The sequence below is a fragment of the Siniperca chuatsi genome, linkage group LG13 (assembly GCF_020085105.1).
Source record: "Siniperca chuatsi isolate FFG_IHB_CAS linkage group LG13, ASM2008510v1, whole genome shotgun sequence".
Taxonomy (NCBI): domain Eukaryota; kingdom Metazoa; phylum Chordata; class Actinopteri; order Centrarchiformes; family Sinipercidae; genus Siniperca; species Siniperca chuatsi.
Window position 1 is genome coordinate 6721870 of NC_058054.1, and position 14715 is coordinate 6736584.

The 14715-nt window shown below is 38.7% G+C and overlaps 2 protein-coding genes across 2 annotated transcripts in view; one reads left to right on the top strand and one right to left on the bottom strand.

Annotated features, from left to right (window-relative positions):
* Positions 1-1741: 1741 nt before the first annotated feature.
* si:ch211-155e24.3 (uncharacterized protein LOC100150696 homolog) lies at positions 1742-8565 on the top strand. Its single transcript, XM_044220760.1, has 4 exons — positions 1742-2313; positions 2419-2540; positions 3203-3302; positions 3435-8565. The coding sequence occupies exons 1-4, from the start codon at positions 2100-2102 to the stop codon at positions 4388-4390; spliced, it is 1392 nt and encodes a 463-aa protein (XP_044076695.1). The 5' UTR covers positions 1742-2099; the 3' UTR covers positions 4391-8565.
* The window catches only part of tesk2 (testis associated actin remodelling kinase 2), a 32463-nt gene continuing 23270 nt past the window's right edge, over positions 5523-14715 (bottom strand). Inside the window, exons 10-13 of the mRNA XM_044220747.1 lie at positions 14076-14162; positions 12653-12791; positions 10300-10833; positions 5523-9080 (exon numbers count right to left, since the gene is read on the bottom strand). Of these exons, the coding sequence (XP_044076682.1) occupies positions 8797-9080; positions 10300-10833; positions 12653-12791; positions 14076-14162 (1044 nt within the window). The 3' untranslated portion in view covers positions 5523-8796. The remainder of the gene's footprint in view (positions 9081-10299; positions 10834-12652; positions 12792-14075; positions 14163-14715) is intronic.

Genomic DNA, 14715 nt, shown 5'->3' on the forward strand with positions numbered 1-14715 from the left:
CCAAAGTACCACAAAATACCAAATTAGTACATAGAACCACAGAGAATACCAATCAGATTAGCCCAAAGTAAAGGGGGTTTCCACAAAGTACTACTAAGGAATGCAAAAAAGGCATACAATGAAGTATGAAAATAATGACAAAATGCCACAAAGAACCACACACATATTATTACAAAGAATCATGGAATACCTTAATACCACAATGTGAATATACCACATTACAAGGAAAAGTGGATTTGAAATTTTAGTCAAGTAAAAGTACAGAAGTAGTAGTAGCAACAAAATGTACTTTAAGTCTCAATAGTAAAAATACTCTTGTAGCATAATGGTCCCTGCCAGTGTTATTACAATATACAGTATGTTGTATTATTGGATTATTAATACTGATGCATTAATATGTAAGCAGCATGTTGCAACTGGCTGAGCTGTACCTAATTTTAGCTACTTTTTATAGTTGAGTAGTTTGTAATAAAATTATTGTATGTTTCGTACGTAAATGATAATCTTCAAAGTAACCGGTAACACCAGCTGTCAGATAAATGTAGGGGAGTTAAAAGTACAATAACTGTTCCTGAAATGTAGTGGAGTAGAAGTGTACAGTAGCATAAAATGGAAATACTCAAGTAAAGCACAAGTACCTCAAAATTGTGCTTAAGCACAGTACTTGAGTAAATGTATTTTTCCACCACTTGACTTTCTAAATCTTGGCACTATTGTGTTTTTGAGACATTCAGTAAGAAGTAAATACCTGGATATTACTTGGGCATTAGTGTACTATATATTGTGTGATATTGTATGTAACAGAATAATAATAAGATATTATAACATATAAAATATTGTGGTAGTTTGTGATAGTCTCTGATCGTGTAGTATACTGTGGCTCTGTGTGGTAGTTTGTGGCTGTACTGATTGTCTGGGCCTCATCCTGGAAAGAGGTCATGAATCCAACCCCCTCTTAAAGTGTTTATAAGTTGCCACAAATGGCTTTATTAATGGTTCATTTACACATTCAACAATGTGTAATAGAGCCGTTAAATGTCTTTAATAGGAGATTGGCTTGCCATGTTGTGAAAAATCCCTTTGGCTGGTGTTTATACTTTCTATTTGGTAATAATGCAGATGTAAATGTTGATCCATTACTACATGCTTGTGGGTTTCACACTTTCTTATATGCCATCAAGTATAGACTTATAGAAATTGTATAACTGGCTTATAACTGGTGTATAAGTACATGAGTTATTAACCATTAGCTGCAATATATAAACCCCTTATAAAGGGTAATTTACTAGAAAGTGGTACCAAGAAATGCACTGAATGTCTCTCTCTCTCTCTCTCTCTCTCACACACACACACACACACACACACACACACACACACATACGTAAATAGTGTCATTATTGCTCATGGCCTTGATGAGATCTATCTTCATATAATCTTATTAATGACATATTGATAATGTTTGAATATGTGGATTCTATGTATAGATGTTTCTAACACATGGGAATTGTTTTTAATGCTTAGAAACAATTCTAGGTCTTTATTACTGTATAATTACAAAGAAAACCAAATATCTTGCTATATTAGAACCTTTGTTATATTTGCAAATATCTTTAGTCACCTGCATTCATTCGTGAGGTCTGACTTCCGCCACTGGGGTCACAGTGCGGATGTAGTCAAATATTTACGGTAATCCACCTGTAGCTACTAGTGACGCTAGTATGCTAACCTCGTTTTGTATTACAGTACGTCCCTTAGTGCCGGAAATAACGCTAAACAAGCAACCCTGTTAACGTTAAAAAAATACAAAATCACTTGTATTCATTTCATACTGCAGAAGATGTTTAAGTACGTTAGTAAAAAAGGGTACATTTTTATCAATGCGAGCAAAGCAGGGAGGGAGTGAGACCGCCCTTACGAACCGCGGGGAAGTAAAAAACGAGCGACCCCCTTCTTCCACTCCCCAACGATGATGAATACAATAATCTAACCAGCTATTTATATACATTCATCCTTAAAGTTGGAGACATTCAGCACATACAGTGGTGTACAGGTGAATATATTTCTTTGCATTTGAATAAGAAGCGGAAGTAAAGTGCAAGATGGAGAACTGCAGCTTTCACAGCCAGCTACTGTCCGTCATGGAGGTCCTGGCCAAGGCAGCTGTGACGGAGATAAACCGGCGTGTGGATGACAGCTGCGCGGTGCTCCGGCTGGAGGTCAGCCGGAGCCGGCGGGACATCGACCTGCTGAAGAGGAAGTGTGAGGTGATGGAGGCAGAGCTGAGGAGGACCAGGATGAGAGCCTGGAGGAAAGGTGAGCACGGGTGCATGAGAATTTGACTTCCTGGATAGAGGGTGTCTGTCTGTAGTTTCTGCTTTTAAAATGTGGTGCATATTTTTTTTTGTTCTTATTCCTCAGTGTTTTATCCTCCGGCAGCCGAGAGATTCTCTCCTATAGTCAAAGTAGTGTTGAACACAGAGAGACCGAGCACAGACTGGGACAGACAGGTGGATGCTGAGGCTCAAATTCAACCCCAGCAGGTAGGAATACTACAACATATTGTGATTGTTTGTTAATCTGCTTTTTTGATTAATCAAATATCATTTAGTCCATAAAATGCCAGCAAATAATGCCTATCACAGTTTCCCAGAGGCCAAGGTTATGTCTTTCAATTGCTTGTTTTGTCTGACCAACAGTCCAAAACCCAAATATATTCAATTTACAATGATATTAAACAGAGAAAAGCAACTAATTATCACATCTAATAAGCTAGATCCATGGAACCAATAAATGTTTTACATTTCCGCTTGGTATATGACTTTTAATTGATTTTAAAAGTGTTTGTGTGGGGTTTTTTTTGTCTCAATTCATTTACGAACTCCACAGAGATTTTTTTTTTTTTTAGGAATCAAGTAGTGTTTCATGTGTGAGCTTAAAAATAAAGTTAAATAAAATGCATAAACATAAAACAAAATAAATGGTATTTTACAGTATATTTCTGCTTCTGTTTTAATATGGCTCAGTAAATGTATACTGTATATGCAAAAAAAAAAGTATAAAAACTTGCATGTTACTGTCTTTTATTTCTTTGTAAGGTTTATTTCCATATAATTAGCATATCCATGGTAAGTCTCTTGTACTTACATGTCAACTCATGTTCATCTTTCCTGTGTGAGTATTAATGTCGAGCCTGGTGTTGCAGTGCGCAGACATGGAGCCTGCTTATGAAGCTGAACACATGCTGATCAAAGAGGAGTGTGCAGAGGAGGACGTGTGGCAGAATGACTCAGAGGACAAACTGAGTGAGTTCAAACACAAACATATAAATCACACTGGGTGTCAGATATTAAAAGATTTGATAAGAGATTTGTTAGGCTCAGAGCATGAACACCTCTCTACTCTAAGATGATGTGTGGTTGCTATGCTTTCATTAGTCTCTGAAGTCGAGCAGGCGTCGTGTTTCGAAGCCCCACATCCTGCCCAGACTGACAGCTTTGTAGAGCATCGTTACTCAGCTGAGAGCACAGCCGACCCTGGATCTTTGGTTTCCCCGAAAGAGGGCTACAACACTTTCCCAGAGCAGCAGCTAAACAGAAACCAAAATGAGGCAGAACTAGTAGTGAAACACGAGAGAGAGGAAGAGCCCGATGAGAACGCAGCTCCTCTTGATTCAGCCCACAAGCTTGTGACAGAGGAAGGTGACGGACAGCTGTGGTATTCCAGTCTGTGCAGAGACGCTGTCGATCCAAGCTTCTCGTATGCTGGGCCAATTCCCTCTGTGTTCCCATCTCAGAGTGGATTGCATCTGGAAGACATGGCGCCTCAAATTCACTCAGTAGGGAAATCACACTCAGTCGTGGTGAGTGCAGCACGAGTGAAAAGACGAGCCAGGACGTTTGGATGTAAGAGACCACAACCAGACGAAGGACACAATGCTTTATCTCAGATTAACACCATGGATCAGTGCTTGGTTCCTCAACAATCACAGCATCAGTACAGAGACTCTGCGCCTCACGTGAGGAACCCAAACGAGGATACGATGCCGCCAAGCCCAGCGGCATCCTCTTTCTGCGGGCACGGCCGTGGCGGCTTTGGCCTGGCGAGGAGGATGAGGACGCCCTGGAGGTCCGGCGTCAGCGAGAAGAGGTTCAGCTGCACGTACTGCAACAAAACCTTCATGAGGTTCAGTCAGCTCAAAGAGCACCTGAGGAGTCACACGGGGGAGAAACCGTTCAGCTGCCTGCAGTGCGGCAGGAGCTTCACCAAACAGTGCAACCTCATCAGACACGCGGTGGTCCACAGCGGAGAGAAGCCCTACGAGTGCTCGCTGTGTGGGAAGTGCTTCACCCAGCGCTCCAGCCTGAAGTCCCATCAGAAAACTGCTCACTGAGCTTACAGGGTTTTATTTTATACATCTGAGTCCTGTGTTTAGTAACTTCAAAAACAATCCATGTTTTCTAAAAACTGCCAAATCTTTAACTGGCGATATATTGATAAAACTGTTTTGTTTGTTTTTATTGTTTTTAATATAAAATATGTGATGATATTGATATAATGAAACAGACTCTTAGCTTAAAGGGCCACACCAGTGTGGTTGCAAGTTCAACTACAAATCATGTACACTTTGCTTTTTTTCCTGCCGCTCTAGGTTTCCATTCTTTTCTGTACAGTATGAAAAACAGTTTAGTGGGCCAAAAGATGCAAAACCACTGGTATGGTCCTTTAAATGTGTATCTTCCTGTTTTGAAAGGCTTATCTGACTCTTTTAGGTGAGTTAAACAAACAGTGCATACTTTGGTCATATCAGTTTCAGGTCTTCAGCTCGTTGCCTTCCCCGACCCATTTACGGACTATGTGTACATTATCACGCTGCTTATACACTGCCAGAGATTACCTACCAGGACCCTGAATTAGGTATATTTTACATTGCTGCTGACCATGAAGGCAAAATGTTTCAGATTTTTCACTGTATTCTGGTTTCTATTTATTTCTACATATGAAAATCTGTTAGCGGAGTCTTTCTTAAATTTCATCACATTGTAGGTCAAGTCTGCATTAAAGTTAGTCGGTTACTTTATCATTGCATGGCAATCTAGTTTTAGGCGCAAATTTGTGGGGGAAAGTCTGCACTGTATTACCTTTATTAAGTCTGGCAAAAACTTAATAAAGTTAGACTAGTTTATGAGCAAACGTGAGGCCGACCTCGGCCCCAGTTTGCGCCTCTAATGTATTATCATTACATTGAAGTCATTGCTTGATTTGTACTATGTTAAACAAAATTTAAAATGTTATTTTCAGATATATTTTTATCACTGTTGTTTTCCCTTATTTCATGTTTTCACACATAATAAAATAACATGCTTATTTTTTTACAGTTTAGTACAAAAATAAGCAAGATGATATGTCACAATCTTTTTTTGGATTAGCAAATAGTCACAACTTTCAACTTTTTATTCTCTTTATTCTATACTTTTCTGACTTTTAGTTAAGTCGCACTGAAGAAAAGACAAACACAAGAAAAACTCTCTCAAAGGGACAGCTTTGTTATTCGATCAGCAAAAACAGCAAAGCAGGTAACAAACTTTTTACACAAATATACAAAGGTAAGACATCAAAAAGGTTTTCTCATAAATATCAAATCAGATCATTTATACTGTAAAACAGTGTCATAAAAGTTACATTGGTTGCATAGAGAAGTAGTGATAAGTAGTTCGGAGGAGATCACTGTATATATCACTGTACAAGTGCATTTTAGTTCCTATTGAAGTGAACAGACTGAGATCAGCAGAATGTAACGAGCATCATAAGGAAGTGCTGGAGCAGAGGCAAACACGGTTCACGTTCAACAAATATAAATCTAATTTCAGAACAGTCATTTAGTTTGTACACTGAAAACATTCAGAGGAACACTGAAAACGGTTTTGATGTTAAACAAACTTTGTCAATGTGACTCAATGATAAAAGAAGAGGAAATGCCTTTACCCCAACCTGCGACATACTCGCTAATCTCACCTCTTCCATATCAGTGAAGCAAAGTAGAGTGGACCACAAAACATCAAACAGAAAGTCTATTTCAGATATTCACTGGAGTGTGTTAATTAAAGTTGAAAATGACATGAGACCACAAATTTAAAAAGACAAATGGAACCAAATGTTAGCAGCAACCACATAAGGGAGTGTTTCAGAGTTCTTGCTGTGAGGCATTTAGCTTCAGTTTGGAAGGAAATCTCGAATTACAGGAAATATGCTCCAATTAAAAGGAAATATACAGTGAATTTTAAGTTAAATCTTGCCACTTCAACTTGTACTATCTTTTCAAGGAAAAACATGAAGGAACAATTTACCCCAAAGTTAAATTTATCTAGTACTAATAATTTGTGATGGAACAAACATTTGTATATGTTTAGATGTTTTTTCAAACACTGCTCAGCTCAGCTCAGCTCTGTCTGGTTTGGATATTTTCCTCACAAAACAGGAGTTTTCCACTCATCTGAATGGAAAGAAGTGAAAGACCAAGTTGCGTTGTTTCTCTCAAATCAAAAGATTATTCATCCAACCCAACGTTGTACTCTGTGAGACTGAGTCATGTGCTCCTTTTAAGTAAAATAATTCCGTCTTTTGAGTTTAAGTAAAGTTCACCGGTTTCTTTTTTCTTTAAGATGCTAGAGTTGAGATTGAATTAAATCTAGTGGGGATTTTGTATACTCATATTAACCATATGACATTTTGACTTCCTCTTGTGCAGGGGGTAGTACAAATTGAGGGTAGCAGGCCGAATACACTGCATGGTCAGACCAGGAAAGCCTCTCCTCATCTCAGCACCAGCATCACGTTGAAACAATGAGCTCATAGCAACTTGTTGGAAGACACGTTGTTGTCAGGACATATCTGCAGCATTTTGACACAGTGAATTGTCCTTTTTTTGTACATAGTTCATGTATAATTTACATTACTGCTTGTCTTTATTATAAGTTTGACATAAGATTGATTTCCCATGCTCAGGGAGCTCCTACTTTCTATGAATTTCGGTTTTGACTTTAAAACAAGACTATGCAACTTTTGCAGAACAGCAGCCACTGTGGCCATAAGTGGCAATTACAGCATGATGGCACATTGATTTTCTGAAGATTTTCTAAGGTGAGTTGCTTTAATGAAAATATTCTCGTGGGTCAAAGTGCATTCTTGCCCTTGGAAACTGTATTTTGATCAAAAAAAAAATAATCTTAACTCTGCAAGGTGACACAAATGGTGTGTGTTGCACTTAACAGTAGCAAAAGGAGATAAAATCAACAAAATGACTCAGTAATGCGAGTTACACCACAACATCTAAACTTTCCTAACATTAAGCTACTGGTCACACCAGACCAAGTATGGCTAAATCCCTGAGCATATTGAAGTGAGTAAGTTTTATTTCAACTTTTAATTTGTAAGAGGAAGATTGTGTTGTTTTGTCTTTCAAAAGTTACATAGTCTTGCTTTAAACTTTAGATTTAGAATTTAGAGTGATAACTCATCATAGAGAAATGTTTTTAAAAATTTTTTTTATTTCATCATCATTGCATGTTAAGAGAGTTGCAAGAGGGGGCTGTTTTGAAAACTTGTGGTGCATTCAAGCAAACTCTGACATCTGGGATTGAAAGTTGGCTTTCAAACAACAACTTTTAAATACAAAAACATTACAAGGTCCTTTTTACAACGTCCATGTTTGCCTACAGTTTTGTGTTCTGGATTTGACAACAGTGCTTGTGAACGCTCTGCTTTGACTGTTGAATGGTGTTAGTTTGTCTTATAGAGCCTCTGACCAAACAAAAAGACCACTATGTCATCAAGTGGCTACCAGACTGCTGTACTTATAATTAGTGGGCTAAAAGTTGATAAAATCACCGGTGTGGTCCTTTAAGAGCTCATAAAGGCAATGCAACAGTCATGGACTCATTGACAGTGCTGAAAAATACAATCTGACCTTTAGGGTTTTTTAGATCAAATGTAATGAAATGAAATCCTAAATAAAACCATCTCCTCTCTAAATTCACTTGCTGTTGCTAGGCAGAGTTCCCTGTGAATTAGTTGGAGGAGACTTGTTGGTGTAAAATATTTTACCACTGCAGTCTAGTTCTGGGTTGCTAGGATGGTTTAACATCTGTCTCGTGAGTGTTGTTTGTCAGACACTCAGTTATTAGAAATCACCTCTAATTTTCTCATCTGAATATTAGCCTCGTTATTCAGAAAAATATGGGATTTTTTTTATTTAGTATAAACATTTGTCTAGAACACAAGGGGAACAGTATCACACACACAAGCTTTGATTTTTAAACACTCACACATACACAACACAAGGGATCTTCAATACCCCTTGTCATAGACAAGACGCCTAATATAAGAAACTTTTAAAGGAAAAAAATCTACATCATCTCACAATATTAAATATAAACAACCTTCTCAAAAAAATAATCTCTATCCCGGGTGTCCATTGTGTTGATAAAACCTTTTTCTTCTGTGCTAAATGGAGACTTGTCACACCTGGGTGCTACTATCTTTGAAAGATAGTTATTTGTCTACATCAGGTGTGCTTGGTTTATTAATCAACATGTGATATATTCACTTGAAAGATAAAAATTAAGTGCTTTTTCTTTTCTTTTTACGATTTATTTTTCCGAAATCTTTGAAATGTGTCCAGTCTTCTTTTAAAAACTAGTTCCCACTGCCTCCATGTCCTCCATCCAGGAGTAAAAATCCCCCTCTTTTGTCCAAATCCACCACCTCCTCTGTGTGTGTGTCTCTGGATTTACATTTGTGTTACATGGGGCAGGTGTCTGTCCCTCTCTGTCGTTCCTCCTCTTCCTCCAGGCTGCTGGAGCAGTCCATCGCCTCTCCACTGTCTCTCTCTCTCTCACCGCTGGGGACCATCGGAGACCAGCTCTCCCCAAACTCATCCTCCTCGTTTGCCTCCTTCCTCTCCTCTACCTCTCCATCCTCCTCCCCTCCTCTCTGCCTGCAGTAAGGTGGGATCTCCACCACGACGTATTTCTTCGCCCAGACATTCAGCGGTGCCTTCTGTTGGACGTCATTTCCCATCAGGCCTGCGCAAAAAAAGAGAAAAGAGGGAAACGGGAAAGAGAGGAAGGGAAAGGAAAAAAGAAAGCAAAAGTAAGGACAGAAAGAGAAATGGAAAGGTAAAAAAACACATTCAGGAACCGTTATCTAATTTGGTAAATGATTCATGTTTAACTAACCTCTGGCAAATTAGAAATTCACACATTTGGGTTAACAACTTAAAACAAATTAGGTAACAGAAGGAAACAAAAACATACAGTATACAACCGCATCATTTGACTATCAAGTAAAATCAAATTAAAACCCTGCAGAATGAGAAGGCTCTCCCTTTCTCTAAAGGTGCGCTGAAACGTCGAAGCTAATACATTTTGAAAAAAATGCATGATTGTTGGTACAAGGGGTGCAGGTTGGAGTTTCCAAACTGTAGAGTGCGGTAAGGTGGTAATGTCAAAGGTGAGCAAACCAGAACACAAGACAGACACATTATTGTCACCTTTGTTATGAACTGCCAACTTTCATCTTAAGTCACAAGTTAAGTCTTTGCCACCATGTGTATCAGCTGTTATCAGGAACAAACACTGTCCAGTGCAGTACTAAGGTTTTCTGGTCACATTATACAGCAGCTGTTTTCAACCACATCTACTTATTTGATTAGAGGTGTTTACTATAATTTCTTTACGCCACCTAAATAGAAGAAAGAAAGAATGTTTACTACTTTTCAATAGTAATATTTTGTTCGGAGAGACAAAAATAAAATTATGTTTCAGAGATACATTTTTCAAATTATCCGTTTTTTTTTTTAACAATACATGTTAAAGTTGAATAATGCTTATATGTTTATATGTCAAAAACTTTGTAGTGACTTAGTAGGAGTAATGACAAGTTGTCTAATTAACAAGCTATTTGTTAATAGAAAGATAATTAAAGAAGATAATTAGATATGTGCAAATGTCACCAACATAGTTCAAGTTGGTAGATTTGTTGGGTATTTAATCCAGTGATAGAGTTGAAAAAAATCAATGCCTGTTATTTAGTTCCTGCAACAGCTTCCCATTTGTACCAACTGCCAAAAACCATGTACATGCAAAACCAAGAACCATGAACATCAAAATCAGGTCCACCACAAATTTGTTGGACTGCTGTTACATGTTTTAAGCTCTTTGCATGGGTAACTTTTTTTTATTTTTCACACATTCATCTTTTATATCAAAAATGCTAAAAAGGAATCCTCATCAGACAACTCACCTGGCAGCGTTGTGGAGAGATGGCTGGAGTTACAAGTAACAGAACCGTTGTTAGTGGAGCTAACAGCAGCAGCGAGGTGGAAGAACTCGGAGCGGGGCAGTTGGGGGGAAACTGGTAAGGAGTGACACCTCCTTCCTGGAAGCTGCTGCCAGTAGTAAGACGCCCCCTGTTGGGGTCCTCCAGGTCCATGAGCAGACGGCTGGTTGCTGAACACACTCCCCGGAGGTGAGTGAAGGTCAAACATCAGCGAGAAGACAGACTTGCTGGGCACATCGTAGAACTTGATCTTGCCCCCACACAGGTCCTCTCGGGCGGTGAACGGGTTGATCTTGTGGGCCTTAGAGGCTCGCTGAGCGGTGGGGGGGTTATAATAAGGGTCCTGGACGTTGACTTTTCTTCCTGGTTTGCAGGAGAAGATGTCTGATTGGCTGCGACTGAGCCAGATGTTTCGCCGGGGGCGGGGTGATTTCGGAGGGATTTTATCATCCTGAAAACCGAGAGGGTTCAGTCGCTTGAAGCCCTGGATCTTCTCACCTTTAACGAAGAGACAGATACTTTTTTGTGACATATTTTGCCTAAAATTTGCATTAAACTATCAAATTTGAGTTGTAAGTCTAGATGTTGTCATATCTTGATAATACTGCTCTGATGGTAAAATAGAGAATCTAATGTAAACCACTAGATGGCAATACAGGCTAAATCCTGCATAGAGTACATAACCATGAGTGCCTTGAATCCCTGTTCTTCAAATGTTTCCATAGGCACCGGATGAGATTTTTTTAGACAGAAATGTCCTCTGCTATGTGGTAGGATCTTAATATTCTCATAAACTTTAATTAGTGCAGCAGGAAAAATACTAGGATGAAAGGAAGAATGACAGAAACAGGGATAAAACATTGCATGTCTCAGTTTGCAGCAATTGATCACATTGCTAGGAAAGAAATAAGCACATAAATAGTAATTTCCCTAGTTCACAAAAATCAGTTATTCCCCAAGATGATACATATAAACACATGATCTAACCAAGAAAACAACTTATTTTATACTCCTCCAAATCTCATAGTGATCATGTTTCTCATTTATGCTAGGAAATATCTGAAAGAATTACTCATGTCACTCATGAGGACCAAAAAAGCTACAAAAATATCTGGCTAAAAAGTTGCTAATGCAACAGAAATATTTCCTACTATGAAGGTGATCCTGGTTTTAAGGAAATGCTGAAGTTATCAGGTAAACAGAGAGGGAGGGAGGGAGCAGTAGAAGTTCATGACGTACTGTAACAACTGACAGCAGACAAGGAGTGAGAACTGTCAGGTCCAGGCCATGTTTTCCACACAATAATAGCTACATAAGTGATATTTCTTATGTCAACATGCCCAGACTGTGTTTTATAAATCTTGTTCGCTTCATCTAGATTTACAACACAACACCAGATGTAAGTAACACATTTGTCACTAGTATAAATTGCTCCTGCATGCTGTGACGTCATATGTTCGTGCTCTTCTTCTTCACACACTGTAGTACTGAGGAAAAGGAGCTGTTTGGCTTGTCTAAACAAAAACATTACTGCCTCCTGACTCAATGATGGTCAGACATGCAGGCGGCTGTATGCTGGACCAAATTAGAAGTGAAACCTGGGCCTGCTTGGATCATGTATCTCAAAATAGGAATGTTGATCTCAGACCAGTTTCCTCATGTCATGGTGAACTTTATATCATCAGCAACCAAAGGCTCTGCGCCCCGCTTCTTTGAAGTGTGATACAGATACTCAGATAAATGTTACAACATATTAAACTTTGCTTTTGCAAAAAATGCCCCTTGAATAACTTACTGGGGTGCAAAGAACAGAGGATACAGATATTACAGTGGAAATAGGGATATTACTCTCCTGACAAACTGAGGAAGTGAAATAAAAAATATGGTTTGAACAAACCTGGTTGTATGTTTGGGTGAGGACCATGTAAACAGTATCCTTGTAACTGACTGGACAAACACGGAATCAACTGTGCTTTGCAAGAAGAACTGGTTTTAGGAGAGGGGAGAATTTTCTGTCTCGACATTGGCTGGATAAATATTAGCTGACTGGTTGGCACTCTTGACTAGATAAGACTACAAGCAGAGCCTGTATGCAGTGGTAAAGAGTGGTGACAGGCTAGGGAGGCCAAGAGAAGGATATAAAATAGGTTTCTGTTGCCCTGCTTGGATTACAGTTACCCTTCCTACCCCCTTCTCTTACAGGAATTTACAGGCATCTTCTTGTAAACAAAAGGAGGTGACTTTTATTGACTGTAAAGCTAAAGCTGAAATGACAGATCACAGCATCACAGAGTTAGATCTTGTGCAGCGCTGTTACCTTTGGGTATGGTCTTCCTGTCGTTGTCCCCACTGAGTGGGACACACTCGTGCACCATCTCTTCAACTTTAAGGCGTGCGAGAATCTCCTCAAGGTGCCTGACGATGTCTGGGAAGGATGGACGGAGTTTTGGGTCCATCTGGGAGAGGAAAAAATGGAGATATGGAGAAGGATGAGGTTAATACACAGTAAAATCGTGCAGAAGCAGGGATAGATTGCACTCATCAGATTAATATCCGGAAAATGGAAAACACACACCAACATGATTTACATTCCATTTAAAAAGGTGCAACATGTCAAATTTAAACATGTAAATATTAACAAGTTAATTATACAACATTATAAAATTAACAAATTGTCCACTGAATAGGACTGAAGCAAAATGTGGACTTGAATTTAAAACATAGAAGCAAATGAGGTTACCAATTGTGTCAGTTACATTTTCAGATGTCTACAGACAAAATATCACTTGAACAGTGATATGCTAATGTTAAAGATGTTACATAAAGCATCTTTATTGATATTAGGGACTGCACTTGAAGATGAAAAAAGGGGTAAGCAAAACAAAACTGGGAGGAATAAAGAGAGGTAGATAGACGATAAAAGATGGAGACATACAGTTGACAGAAGTGCAAGGGGGTTGAAATAAGATGCTAGAAAGAAACTGTAAAACTGACTGTTAAAAACATGAAATTACACTTGGGTGCTCTGGAAAAAGACTTGGATGGAGGATAAGGAAGACAAGGATGATAAAAGCGAGACAACAGACAAGGATGAGAAGGGATGGAGGGAGCCAATATACGATCAATCAGCAGGGTGCTCCAAAATCTTTAATGCCCTCATCCTCTGTGGTTTGTAATTATGTCAGAGAGAAAACAATTCCAGTCCAGTGATTATGATGTGATGTGAGCAAAACTAAACTGGCAAAAAATCATAACCCCACAAAGTATATTTAATTCGGTTTGATCTACTTAATGTTCCTCCTCATCTCAATAGTTACTCAATTTAACAATAAATCAATGTATGAATATTGAGAAAAGCTAAGCCTGCAAAGTAACTGATCCAGCTTTTAGTGAACAGAAGACCCCCCGGATAATGAACTAAATCTGATTATTCAGATAATCAGATTGCCCCTCTATTTCTGAACAAGAGAATAATAGTTACTCAAGAAATTAAAAATAAAACTGGGTAAATTCCAAGAAACAACCAAGAGAAGCCATTTGGGAAACAGGGAAACATTTGTCGCTATAGATGCACTTAAACATGACATAACATGACCACCATGCACTAACTTTAGCAGAGACATGGCTGCTGCTGTTTGCTCTTCAGTTCTATCACAGGTGGACAGGGATGTTACAATCTGCAAAATCTTAATTGACAGAGACTGAGACAGAGTGATTGGACAGAAGTGTGATGGACTCACATTGCAGCAGTTGAAAGCCAGCTGGAGGAAGTCAGGCGGACAGTCTCCAACCATGTGCTGAAACATGTGATAGTCCAGGCCGAAGTTCTGGTCAGGAGGGAGAGAAGACAGAGAGACAAAGACATTCAGATATGTGAAAGTTAAACAGGAAATTCGTATTTACCATTCTAAAAGTGGAATAAAGACAGAGACAGACAGAGCTTCATCAGATGTTTGACATACTGTAACCCTTCTGCCAAAACCAGTTTCATGTCAAACTAATCCCTCTGACATTGTCCTGCTGACTGCCAAGTCCACTGAAATTTTAAATGACACAGGCTGTGTGATAGAAAATAAGGTCTCTGCAGGTTTTAAAAAGATAAATCTTTTACTAGTTTATGTAAAATATATTTAGACTTTTGAGTCCCTTCTTTACATATTACATAATAATATATAATATTTATCTGGAGAGCATGGAGATAAGTCTAATGAGAACCAAAACTGGATACAGAGTGTTTCTGCCTTTAGTATATTAACCCACATTCATTCTTTTTAAATAAACACGTGAATATTTTTGATAAGGATCCCATAAAGTTAGTTATTACAGAATTGTGATCAGAAAATGTACCTTTAGCACTCATTCTGAGGTCTGTATGAGTCA